This window comes from Fukomys damarensis, unplaced genomic scaffold, assembly GCF_012274545.1.
Source record: "Fukomys damarensis isolate Sample0158 unplaced genomic scaffold, DMR_v1.0_HiC HiC_scaffold_37, whole genome shotgun sequence".
Lineage (NCBI taxonomy): Eukaryota > Metazoa > Chordata > Mammalia > Rodentia > Bathyergidae > Fukomys > Fukomys damarensis.
The window spans coordinates 23,595,678-23,608,596 of record NW_022900949.1 but is presented as its reverse complement, the minus strand read 5'-3'; the positions used below and the strand labels follow the sequence as shown (position 1 = coordinate 23,608,596).

At 36.8% G+C, this 12,919-nt stretch overlaps 1 protein-coding gene across 1 annotated transcript in view; it reads left to right on the top strand.

The window, feature by feature from the left end:
• Window positions 1-12,919, top strand: part of Malrd1 (MAM and LDL receptor class A domain containing 1) — a 638,235-nt gene that overhangs the window by 415,620 nt on the left and 209,696 nt on the right. Inside the window, exon 28 of the mRNA XM_019205159.2 lies at window positions 8,274-8,457. Coding sequence (XP_019060704.1) covers window positions 8,274-8,457 — 184 coding nt within the window. The remainder of the gene's footprint in view (window positions 1-8,273; window positions 8,458-12,919) is intronic.

Sequence of the window (12,919 nt, the reverse complement as noted above, 5' to 3'; positions counted from 1 at the left end):
TTTCTTTTCTGATTCCTTGCATCTGTTTTCTCCATGATCTCATTCTATCTAATGCCTCCAGTTTGATCTTTCTAAAGCAGATTTTATCCAGTTATTCCCTCCCTTCCGTTCTCATGGCCTTTCGTTAGCCATGGTGTTGAGCTCCAGTCCTTAGCATAGGATTGCAGACACTTCCCTCGGTGTGGCCTTGGCCCCGTCTTTGTTACTTCACAACTTCAAAGAGGAGAGGTTCACCTTGGCTCATATTTCAGTTGAATGACAGCTGGCTCTGAGGGAGAAGAACATGGTACAGGGGTGTGGGTGGAGGGAAGTTGCCCGCCATGCCATCCCAGAAGTAGAGAGCTCAAGGGAAGGGACAGGGAGGGAAATAAAGCCGTTTAGGTTCAACGCTCAGTCTTCCAACCAGATCCTACTTCCAAACAGCGATTCAGTGACAAGCATCCACAATCTCAGGACCTTCCCAAAGCCCAGGAGGCTTCAGTGGGACAGGTAGCATCAATCTTAACCTACGGCCCTACTCTCACTCTTTAGACTTTTAATTCGCTTTTGATATGCTCCTCATTTCAGACTATTCAAGGCTTCTAAACGATTCACGTACTCCCATACTGAGTGTCTTTAGTAATGTGGTTTTCTTTGCTTGGAACGCCTTCGTTTGCTTTGGCTTTTGGTGATGTGTGTCCAGTTCAGTTTCCAAAGCCCATTTCTTGGAGTACTGCACACTTTATTGCTCCTTCCTAAATTCACACAGGTGTCATATGCCTGTAACCCTACCAAAGCACAATCCCTTTTCTCTATAATGGAGGGGAATTTGCATTCAAATATGCTTTTTATGTTATTTTATTACCATTTATTTATGAGTCCCTGACTTCATGTCTTATTTTCCCCTTGAAATCAGATTTATTAATGACACATAAAAATACTTAATATATTAATATTAAATGACTTAAATGAAAATAAAACCTTCATGTGAATCATGTCTGTGAAGGTTTCATTATTCATCCTTCCCTTCAACTGAGGAGTCCTAAAATGTAATGAGCGAGTTAAATATGCCTCTCTTAAGTTTATATAAAGTAATATTCATTTTAAATTTTGTTTTATCACTATAACATCCTTTTACCAGTAGAAGGGTACCTGGTATCAACTTGAAGCTCATTATTATATATGGGTCGAGTAAGAGGAAAATGAATATATTAATCATGTTAGAGTTCTAATGTTTAGCTAATAAATAATGTTTAGCTAATAATAAATGATGTTTAGCTAATAGTACATAATGCAAACAAAAGCATTCATGAACGAACTTACCACTGTGTTTATCCTGTTTAATTTCTATCAGGTATGAGTTCATGTCTAGATTTCTTTTTGTGTGTGTGTGTTATCTTAGTATCCTATTACTCCATATTTTTGCCATATTTTAAGTTTGTACTCCTTTTTTTAAAAATCTGTATTTCTGTTTCATTAGTACAAATATATGCTGAAAGTAAAATTTTGAATATTTCAATTGTCTTGTTAAGAAAATAATGACTTATTTTGGTGAATCCAATGATTTGTTCAAGCAAAAAAGCATGAAAATCCTTTCTTACACATAAATAGTATATACCAGTGATGGCAAACCTATGCCCTTTCTCTTATTTGTTTTGCTTTTAAAATAAAAGATGTTAATGTATGAGCTGTTTTTTTGTTTTGTTTTGTTTTGTTTTTTTTCTGAACTGAAAGCTCAGTATTCAGGTTTAATTGCAGTGTTAGGACTTTGTGATCAGTAAATGGGTTTTGGAGTACAGTTTGGGCACTCATCTCTAAAAGTTTCACCATAACTGGTATATACTATTCCTAGTAGGAAAACATGTATACATTTTATTCTTTATCTGCTGTTAGCATTGGTTTTCAAAAGATGTTATGTTGAGAATTTTACTTTTAATACTTTCTGGAAGATTTTTATTTGTGCTTTATAAACAGTGTATATAATTGTTCCTTTGGGAAGAGAAATTGTTTAAGAATCTTAGCTTGAAGTTTGCTGTTCATTTATATATATTCTCTATTTCATGTGCATACATTTGTTTTCTTTTTCTGTTTCATTTTCCTCATCCTTTAAGGAGGACGAGTGGGCTGAGTTGTGTCCATTAATTTTGTCATGAAGTGCTTTCCTCATGTTTGCATTCCATGGTTATCAACCTTCGTGAATGACAGCACGCCCAGGGACAGACGCAATCATTCATAACTGACATCTTGCTTTTAACCCTGCTGCCTTCCCTTATTATTCTTCCTGTCGGATGCTTCCTAAGGGCTTTTCATTTTTATTTTTTCCCTTTGGTCTTCTGTGTTCAGTGATGCTTTTTCTTTCTCCTTTTGGAACCAAATGTAGTGTGAAAGACCGTGGAAGTCAGCCGTCGAGCACTAAGTCGGAAATCATCTAGAATATCACAGATTGGGAATGTAATTGGGTTAGGGAGCCTTTTCTATATGAAGGTCAATAAAGACCTTGTAGCAGTCATTCTGAATGTACCTTCATCAGAACAGTCCTCTCTGTGGCTTGTCCTATTCACATAATTTTTCCTCCTTTGTACATTATCTAAGATTTGGATTAATTACAATATTTTCTAGGAAACTTAACTTTGTGAATGTGTACTAACTGACTGCTTAGGAAAACTGCCCTTTAGTCCATTTTTAAATGTTCACTTAACATTTAAAGCACTTAGAAGTGCAAATTATACCCATTAAAATTAGTTTTCCCTATATCACAGATAGAATTGTTAGGGAAGGAATTGGCAAGTGACACTGAGAGAGGCAGCAGAATGGACGTAAAATAGAAAAGTTGTATTTGTTGACAAAGATTGATTCCCCCATAGAGCAGTGCCTGAACTGATCCAGTACTGGGCTACAACTCCCCCTTTTATAGGGTTTTACAGCCTTGATCTCATTCAGGTGGTTACATTTCGTTTTCACAGTTCACACTGCTGATATTCAAAACATGGTGGCAAGGCATTTGAATTTCAACCTGGATGTAGCACTTCTTTTCTTAGGGGAGGTTACCTTTAAAATTCATGTAGTTATCTATTCTAGCCCAGGGGAATGGGGTCTGTCTGGCCAGCAAGGTTAACAGTGGTTCTTTACATTTACAAAAGTTGGACGGACACTAGATGCCTCCATGCCTGCTGGTTGATTCTGAACTAAAAGCAAAGGGCAGAAGTTATTTTACATTGTGACATTTCCTAGGTGTTTTGCTATTAAAATATTCTCCTTCAGAATCACATATTAATATTTGCTTAGGGAAATTTTAAAACAACTTCCAGCCAGTGTTAACAATCCCATGCAGCACATACAGCCTTGCTCATTCAGGTGGTTACATTTCGTTTTCACAGTTCACACTGCTGATATTCAAAACATGGTGGCAAGGCATTTGAATTTCAACCTGGATGTAGCACTTCTTTTCTTAGGGGAGGTTACCTTTAAAATTCATGTAGTTATCTATTCTAGCCCAGGGGAATGGGGTCTGTCTGGCCAGCAAGGTTAACAGTGGTTCTTTACATTTACAAAAGTTGGACGGACACTAGATGCCTCCATGCCTGCTGGTTGATTCTGAACTAAAAGCAAAGGGCAGAAGTTATTTTACATTGTGACATTTCCTAGGTGTTTTGCTATTAAAATATTCTCCTTCAGAATCACATATTAATATTTGCTTAGGGAAATTTTAAAACAACTTCCAGCCAGTGTTAACAATCCCATGCAGCACCTTAATTCACTAAGTTGAAATTAAATATGCAGGTACTTGTTAAACAAATACTTAGTGCCTACAGCAGGCTGAACTCTATTTTAGGCATGGGAGATCCTAAGTTGAATAAAATCGAGAATGTTCCTGTTCTCTTAGACCTTGAATTGTGGTGGGGAAGACAATTAACAGGGTTTTGGAAAGTGAGAAGTGAAATGTGCCCTAAAAATTAAAATGTACCACTGTAATAAGAGAGAGAATGGAATCCACTGTGAAGGTTCTGAAGAGGTGACATTCTCGAAGTGACATTTAAAGAGAAAAAGTCAATTCCTAAATAATATTTTCCTATAAAATTTCAGTAAATGCATTCTTCATATGTCTTCTATGTCTCTTAAATTTATGTTAAAGCCCCTGTCAACAGTTCAAAATGGAAATCAAAATATATTTCATAATTTACAATATGTACACCTACAAATGACTTCAAATTCCATACATACTCAGCGATACAGTGTAATTATTCCTCCTTAGAGTTATCTATTGAGTACATCCTGCATGGAAGGCACTGTGATTGGTGCTGTTTATCAGATTTTCTCCATGGTTAGACTTCTTAAAAGAAGTCCGGTGGAGTTAAAATACTGTGCTATAATTTTTGGGGGGGTTAATATCAGGAAAAAGATGTATGTGGCTTGAAATACTCTCTGTTTTCAACCAGCTAGGGCTGTAGCTCTGCACAGCACATGTTTAGCATATATGAGGACATGGGTTTGATCCCTAACACAACAATTAAGTGCTATAAATGTTAGCAAAAAGAGTGTGATTTACTGTAGACAGAGTGGTTTGGCAGAAGGAAATGACAAGTACCCGAAAAGGATAAGACCACAATATGTTGACAAATTATCTGTTTTCCTTCATTTGAGGGTCTCTTGGGAGCTGTCTTGGGAACCTGGTGTATCCTGATGTGGGTGAAAATCTCGGCTCTGTGCTCAGCCTTTGCTGTTGAAGGTGGAAATCAGACAGGTTTCTGAGTAACGTTTGGCTGTCATGGAGCAATTACTGTTAGGTATTTTCTTTCTTGCTAGACTCATCCTTTCCCAGTTTTGGTTAGAGAGAGAAGTTTGTTCCTACTAGAGTACCAAAGTTGCTAATTTTTCATACGTAGCGTAAGAGACAGGATGAGAAAATAAACATCAGGCCACCTTGTGTTTCCTTAAGACGTGAGGTCCTTAGTCCACCCTCTTCCCTCTACTTCTCAGCACCTCCTTAGATTTTTATGTAATTATACTTTACATAATATGTAGGGATTTCAGGTGCTCCTGACAGGAAGAACATAAAGAAGAAACCACTAAAATCTTTCCGAAAGAGGAAAATATAATGTCCTAACGGGTATGACATTGATGGCTGGCTAGAGATGATATAGGAACTCTAGAAACAGGTTCAAAACATGACATCAGTGGAGGAAGAAAGGTCGTGTGCAAATGGTCTGAAGGAAATGGTTAATTATGTCAGATACATTTATGCATTCACTTCAGTCATATCTCACTGCAGTTTCAAGTGGACCTATCAGTCACCATGTTCTGTAGTTTGAAGTGGCTCTATCTTTTTAGTCTTTCTTTCTGTCTTTCTGTGACTCAGTAGAAGAGATAATGAAGCATCCAGGCAAATGCAATACAAACATATAAGATAAAGGGTCATTAAAGGGTAACGTTTGGGAAATCAATGAAAATTATTTGTTTAGTTTCTAGGCTTTTGGTTTGTTTCTTGGTGGTGCTGGGGTTTGAACCCAGGGCCTGCATATTCTAGGCAAACACTCTACCACTGAGCTACAGCCCTGGCTCCGTTTCCTATCATTTTGCCATCTTTTGTATCAGTGTCTATTTTTAATTGGTTATGTGCTTCCCATGAATTTATTGACTTAGGGTCTTGGATTTCAATCTCCATAAATCCTTGAGCAATGGTGAAGTCATGATTTGAAAGTGAGAGATGTTTTCTTAATGTAAGAAGAGTTGAAGTAAAAATATTAAGTAAATAAGTAAAATCAGAATATATATGGAACACAAATTTGGGAATTCATTCCATAACCACTTTTAAAATTCTCTTTATTAATAATGTGTGTGTAAGAGAGGAAGAGAGAAGAGAGAATGATTTCATAGTAATTTATGTTTATGAATTCTACATTAGATTATTGCCAGCACAGAATAGCTCAGTCCTTTCACCTTGTTACACTCTAATTGCTAGCGTTATAACTTAGTACTATATTTGCACTAAACGTTGGGTGAATAAATTTATGAGTGGATGGGTAAGTGAAGGGCAGGAAAAGTACATCTTTAATAATATTTGGCTGAATACTTTTAATAGTTATAGGGGTAAGAATTGATGTTTTGTTTTGTTTGTTTGTTTGTTTGTTTTTTGGTACTGGGGATCGAACTCTGGCCCTTGTGCTTGCAAGAAAGGCAGAAAAACTACTGAGCTAAATCCCCAGCCCAAGAATTGATGTTTTATTCAATGGGGAACAAGACCAAATATGTTAGAATGTCTCATCATGCTTGGTTTTCAAAATAATTCACTCTTATTTTCTTTTTCTATAACATAAAATCCAGTGAATATTTTATTTGTCTTTTTTTTTTAACTAGAAACCCAGTAGGAAGATTCAAGACATGTTTCATATTTGATTGATTAAAGGGACCCCATGACCTTCTTTGATGTCATTTGTTGCACATCCTTTGGGGAGTTGGCATAGCTAATAATTGAGTCTATAAGTTGCAAAATCAAATGCATCAGAAAAATGAGTAAAATTTGCAAATTAAGACAGACTTTCATCAATATCCATGTCTCTAATATTGTTGAGTGTCAGACAGATCCCCTCTGCTTTAATCTTTAATTTAACTAATAGTTCCTTTGATACCAAATCACTAAAACATCTCTGCCTCAAAGACTAACCTTGAAAGGGATGTCTCTCTAGTCCTCAGGAAGATAGAACATTCGATTAATTAGGTGTGAATTTCCCATCCCCTTTACTACAGAAGTCTCATACACCTCTGAATATTAAAATTTGTTGTGTTTGAAACAATTTTGAAAGATCTATCTGTAAACTGCTAGTTGTCTTTGCAAAGTTAATTTTAGATTAAAAATACATGCTTGTACTTGCCACCTGTAGTCCCACAAAGAACCACTTGATCAGATATCTAATTTCTGCCTCACCAGACATCAGCCATGTTTATTAACATTAATTCCCCCAAAACATGAAACTATGAATGAATATCTCCTATACCCCATCTTCATACATTTCTCTGTTTCTTTAACTCATTTTTTTAAATATCTGAAAAGTATGCATAGCATGGCTATATGTTACAAATATGTTAGAACATCTTTTTTATTTCTTTATTGGTACATTTTAGATATACAGTAGTTGAACATCTTGTTTGATTTTCTGCGTACTATTCTGTTAAATACTCTCAATTCCACTGTTTGATCGCAAGCTTTAAAGTTAAGGATCTTACTTTGAATTTATCCTGAAAACACAATGATCCAACACCGGGGAATATGGATAAACTAAAGATTTAAGGAATAACCATAACACACACACACACACACACATACACACACACACACACACACACACACACACGTTTTCTTTGCTAAATATCCATCATCATGATCCGTTAAGTCATCTACTTCTCAGAAAGGTACATGCATTTGGAAAGTGATTTGATCATGTGGACACTCCTCCTCATCAGTGGACGAATCCAACTAGCTCAGTGTGCTGTTAGGAGGTGGACCCTCATCGGAGGTGGATACAGAGCGTATGCCGCAGAAGGGTGAATTCTTATCCCTGTCCCCATCCTCCTCTCTCTGCTTCCGGGCTTCCATGCTTTGGGCAGATATCCTCTGCGGTACTCTTTTATCAGAACTTCTCTGCCTTGGAACTAACAAACCATGGACTGAACCCACTAGGAACAGTGAGCCATATAAGCCTGGGATCCTCAAGCTGTGGTTATTGGATGTTTTGTCCCAGTGATGGGAAAGATGACTCATCTACTTTATCATACGCATCAGGAATAAGTGAGGTTGATCATGTAGATTACCTTTTCCTGTCTCTCTTATCTTTCTCTAGGTTGGTGATTTAAATTCTGGGAAGGGAGTTACAACCTCACTAAATAAGAATATGATTAGAAAGTGTGGGAAGAACACTTAGTACTACAAGCTAGGACTTGTATAAATGGTTCAGATTCCATCCAATACCAAGAATTCTGTGTAGGTGTAATGACAGGTGGATTGAACTGCCAAGTACACTGTAGTAATAAAAACAATATCTGTGAAAGTACCAAAACAAGTTAATTGCTAATCCTGCCAATGTTGTTTTTGGAAAGCATGTTGGAGGATTGATGTGCTCTGTTTTGGAGAGTTAAACTCTTAACAGAGATATTGTCAAATTTCCAAAGTTTTACTGTCTTTTTTTCTTTGTCCCCCTAGTATTCACTGACCAGAAACTTCCATTCTAAATGAACTAGGTTTGTCCTTTGCTATTATTATGTATTTGATTTTGTCCCTAATGTAACCTCTTTCATTTCAGACAGATAAAGGACTAACTGAAGTATGGCAAGAAAGTACACGAAATCCTGGTGACCAGTGGCAAAACGCCGTCATCCTGCTAGGAAAGTTAAGGAATTTTGAAGTCATATTTCAAGGTATCAGGACAAGAGATCTTGGAGGAGGAGCTGCAATTGATGATGTAGAGTTTAGAAATTGCACAACTGGTAAGTGTCTGGAAAGTAGTCTCCTTTGGAAGCGCATTTCCAACGTGGCCATTTTTATCTTTCTTGTGTATTTGTAAAATGCCCTACAGTTATGTGCCTCATGTCCACACGGACACACAAATAGTGTGAAAAGTAAAATTCCATAATTGTTTAAATTACAAATCTGTGTGAATGGAAAAGACCTGTCTTGGTCTCTTTGGGCTGTAGTGACAACGTATTGTAAGCTGAATGAATGGTTTGTACTCGACAGAAATTTATTTCACACGGTTCTGGAGGAGGCAACATTCAAGATCAAGGTGCTGGCCCGTTCAGTGCGTGATGAAGATTTGTTTTCTGGTTAACAGATAACACCTTCTGGCTGTGTCTCCTGCAGGTGAAAGGACAAATGAGCTCCCTTTGGTCTATTTTAGGGCATCGATTTCACCACCACGGGCTTTGTTCCCCCAAAAACTTATCTGCTGACATCACCTTGCCGGTTAAAATGTCAGCCTGTGAATCTGAGGGGGACCTCAGTGTTCAGATCACAACAGCATCTTCCCCTTTCTTCAACTGCAAAAGTAACTCCTTTCTTTTTCCTCACCATTTCCTTTCTAAGCTGTAGAAGTATTCCACTTTGCATTTATTTTTAAACACAATGTAAAAGGGAAGCATAAGATTTGCAAGTATTTCTCTAATTTAATGAGAAAAGAACCAGTAAAAAAGATGAGACGCTGCTTTTAGTGCCTACTTGAAAAATAATTTCAAACAGGTAAAGTCAAGCAGAACTTGTATTGAGAGCTTTACTTAGAAGATTTAAAAATCCTACTCCAGCTTGTGAGCAGTAACAAAAACATTGTTGTATTTTATCGTGCTTCTAAATGTGAAGTATAGCTACACTTAGATCTTCCTTACAAAAATCTCCAGAAATGTCAAAAATAATTATTAAATGTATTTGTACAGTTTTACAGTTTATCACATTCTTTCAGAGGAATTATTCCATTTGATTCCAGAATAGTCCTGCAGGATGTACACTGCCAGTGAAAGATATGCCTTCTGTGGTTTTCTATAAGGTTTCACTTGGCAGCAAGCCTCTGGGAGAAAAGAGCTAAACCTGAGTGCTATTTAATTTTATTGTTGCTCTCATATTAAAATATCATTTCACTGAGGCAGTTCAAAAATGTGACTTTGGTTTTGGTGCTGTTATAGCATCTGCTCTTTTTATGTGTAGAGCAGCTTCAAAGGATTCTGCTTGGATAGAAATAAATCTTTTACAGTTTTATTTTTCCTTTGGTTTCTAAAAAAGATGGTTGCTATTCAGTTACATTATATATGTTACATAAAATCACAATTTATGTACTCTGTATGACCTAGGGAATACATAGTTCCTAGGATCTGTGCCATATAGAAGACAGAGTTTGATTTGAGCTTGGAGGTGTTGGGAAAAAGGTGCCTCAAGAAAATAGGGTTCTGCTCCTGTGAAAGGGGAACTGTAGATATGAGAATGTAGTTCTTAAACTCCTTCCTGGTAAATTTCCTAGTAATCTGTTGATTTTCTATTATAGTTTGAAACTCAACCTAAAAATGATTTTGGCAACTTGAAAAGGTAAAAAGCATCTTCAGAAGTTTTTACAAGATTTTAGAAAGAAATAAGCTCTTATAAAATGAGAAATTCCATCCTCTCGGGAAGCAGAATGATTGTTCTCTTGGTCGATTCAAGACAGAAGGGAACGGAGAGTTTATGCAGTAATACAATTTCTCTTGTTTTCGTGTAGAAATTTGTACTACTTCTTCCCTTCCTTCTTTTCAAATCCTTTGAGAATTTGCATGATTATGAATTAATTTGGTCCAAATCAACTCAATATAGTGATACTGTAATTTTATATTCAGTTATATATATATATATATATAGATATATCTATATATATAGTGTTATACATATATATCTATATATAACATATATAGATATATAATCTTTCTGTGTCATCAAAGAGGCATTTTGTAGTCAATTGTAGTTGGATAGGATCAACTATATTGATTGCACTTTAGGAAAAACTAGCCATTGGATTTTAAAAACCCCAGGTTGCTATACATTAGTAAAATTTTCAATTTATTCTGTAAATGGAGAAAATTTTAAAATTCAGAGAACTAATAATGATTTTGTAAATCTTAGTTTGAATTGTATGTCAATAAAACCTCAGCGCTGTGTGTAAGACAGGCGGTGAGCAGGAGCTTAAAGGATGTGGCCAGAGTTATTTTCTACTGTGGTCAGATGAGAAGATAGTGGGATGTGGCAAAACACTTAAAACTAGGAGAAGAACCTCAGTCTAGTGGTTGTCTTGAGTCTTGAGTCAAACTCCCTGAATGTGAAATCCAGGTCTGCCATGTAGGTTAGGGAAACACTGTCATTTTACTTGGCCTCCATTTTCATCAGTAAAATGGAGATGATAAACATAATATCTCCTTTCTAGGTCTCTGTGAATGTTAAGTAGTTAATATATATCAAATGCTTAGAATAGAATTAGTACATAGTAAGCTATTGTCCTGCCTTTTATCAATACAGTTGCCATCATTATTAACACAATTGTTCTCAAATGATGGGCATTGCTCTGTATTTGGAAACCAACTTGAAATAATACATGAATGTATCATCACAAAATGTTTTATGTAATTTCTGCCATTTCCAAGTTGAGGTGAAGAACTTCAACAGTGACTTGATTTTTATTTCTGTCATATTCTGCCAAGAGCACCGTAAAATCTGCACAAATTGTGTAATTATCACACACAAGGAATTTTCAAAATAGGGAAATAAATAGAGGCAGAGAGTGGAATAATACATACCTAGGGCTGAGGGAATGGAGGTGGGAGTAGTTGCTGATTGATATGTGGTCTCTTTATACAGGGAGATGGACATACTCTAAAATTACAGTCACTTATAGTCACTGTAGCACAGCTTTATAAATATATTATAGCCAGACTTCATGACATGTAAATTATAAATCCATGAAGCTATTTAAAAGGCACACACACACACACACACACACACAAACCATTGAATGACGGTGATGGTAGTGACAGACAGCTTTTGGTTTTCCTCAAGTCCATACATCAGAACTGCCAGAGGACCTAGGTAGTGAAGTCAACTGGTGATGGAAAACTTACACAGCAAAATTAAGTAAAGTGCACCCCTATAAATCCAAACTAAACAATAGGGCCAAACCACGGAGAGCACCAAGACCTGTGTGCTTTTTGTGTCAAGAAAAGGAGGACAGTAGAAACGAGAGTCAACAGATCCTCCCTGGAAAATATGATGGGGCCGGGTGGTTTAAGCATGTCAGCCAACACAAGGGTGGGTTTTACTCACATTGAAGACAAATCCGTCCAAGGAATCGTTGTGAGTTCTGTGATGCTGAGACTCCAAGTTGACCCATCAGGATGCCTTTCTGGACAGCAGCCCTCATTCAAATGGAACAAAACTGAGCAAGTCAAAATAGCACTAAGAACAGAATCAAAGTGAACAGATGAGATGCAGTAGAAAAGACCCATGTCAGAGTGGTGCAGGGGATTAGAGTCCGCTGTCTTAGTTACCTTCTTGTTGCTGAGACACGATACTCAGAATCCACAATTAAAAGAAGAAAAGGTTGATCATGGCTCACAGTGTGTAGAGGTTTCAGTCCATAGTCGGCTGGCTCCAAAGCACGGAGGCATGGCAGAGGGGGAGCAGCTCATGACATGGCAGCAGAAAGCAGAGAACAGTCAAGGGAAGAGGAAGAGATAGACCCTTCAAGCCACACCCCCCAGGACCCATCTCTTCTGGCTGATTTCACCTCCCAGTGTCACATTTAGCTCTAAACCAACAGTGGACCAAGCCACCGATGAATGTCACACTCCCACGATCCAGCACCTCCCAAAAGCCCCACTTGTGAGTGCACAGGTTTTGCAGGGACATCTAGATGGGAGCCATCGCATCTAGAAATCCCAGAAAGCAGGTCTACACACTTCTTATATACTTATGTGGATTTTAAAGACTTAATTCTCTTCAAGGTTTTGACCCTAATCATAGACCTTCTGACCTGTCATTTTAGAGCTTCGTTTCCCTTATTTGAAAAGTGATACAATCAATAATCTGATTTTCCAACAATCATATGACTTAGCTCTGGGGTCTCTCTATGTATTTTCAAATTTCAGAATAGCTGAGAACAAAGTTTAAAATTGTGAGTCAAATGAGGTAATTATGATAGTTATCTACTTTACCTGAAAATAAGAAAGCTCTCCAAGTTTCATATTTTACTTTGCATTTAAAAACTTACAACTCAGTTTTACTCGATAATATTTAGTGAATTCATGACACTCAATGGACTTTTATTTCTTGGCATTCTAAGTGTATTATGATATTATTCTCAATGTAATATCAAATTTATTGTATTTTCATAAAGAAAAATAAGGTGAAAGGGTATGTGTGTACATATATATATATATATATATA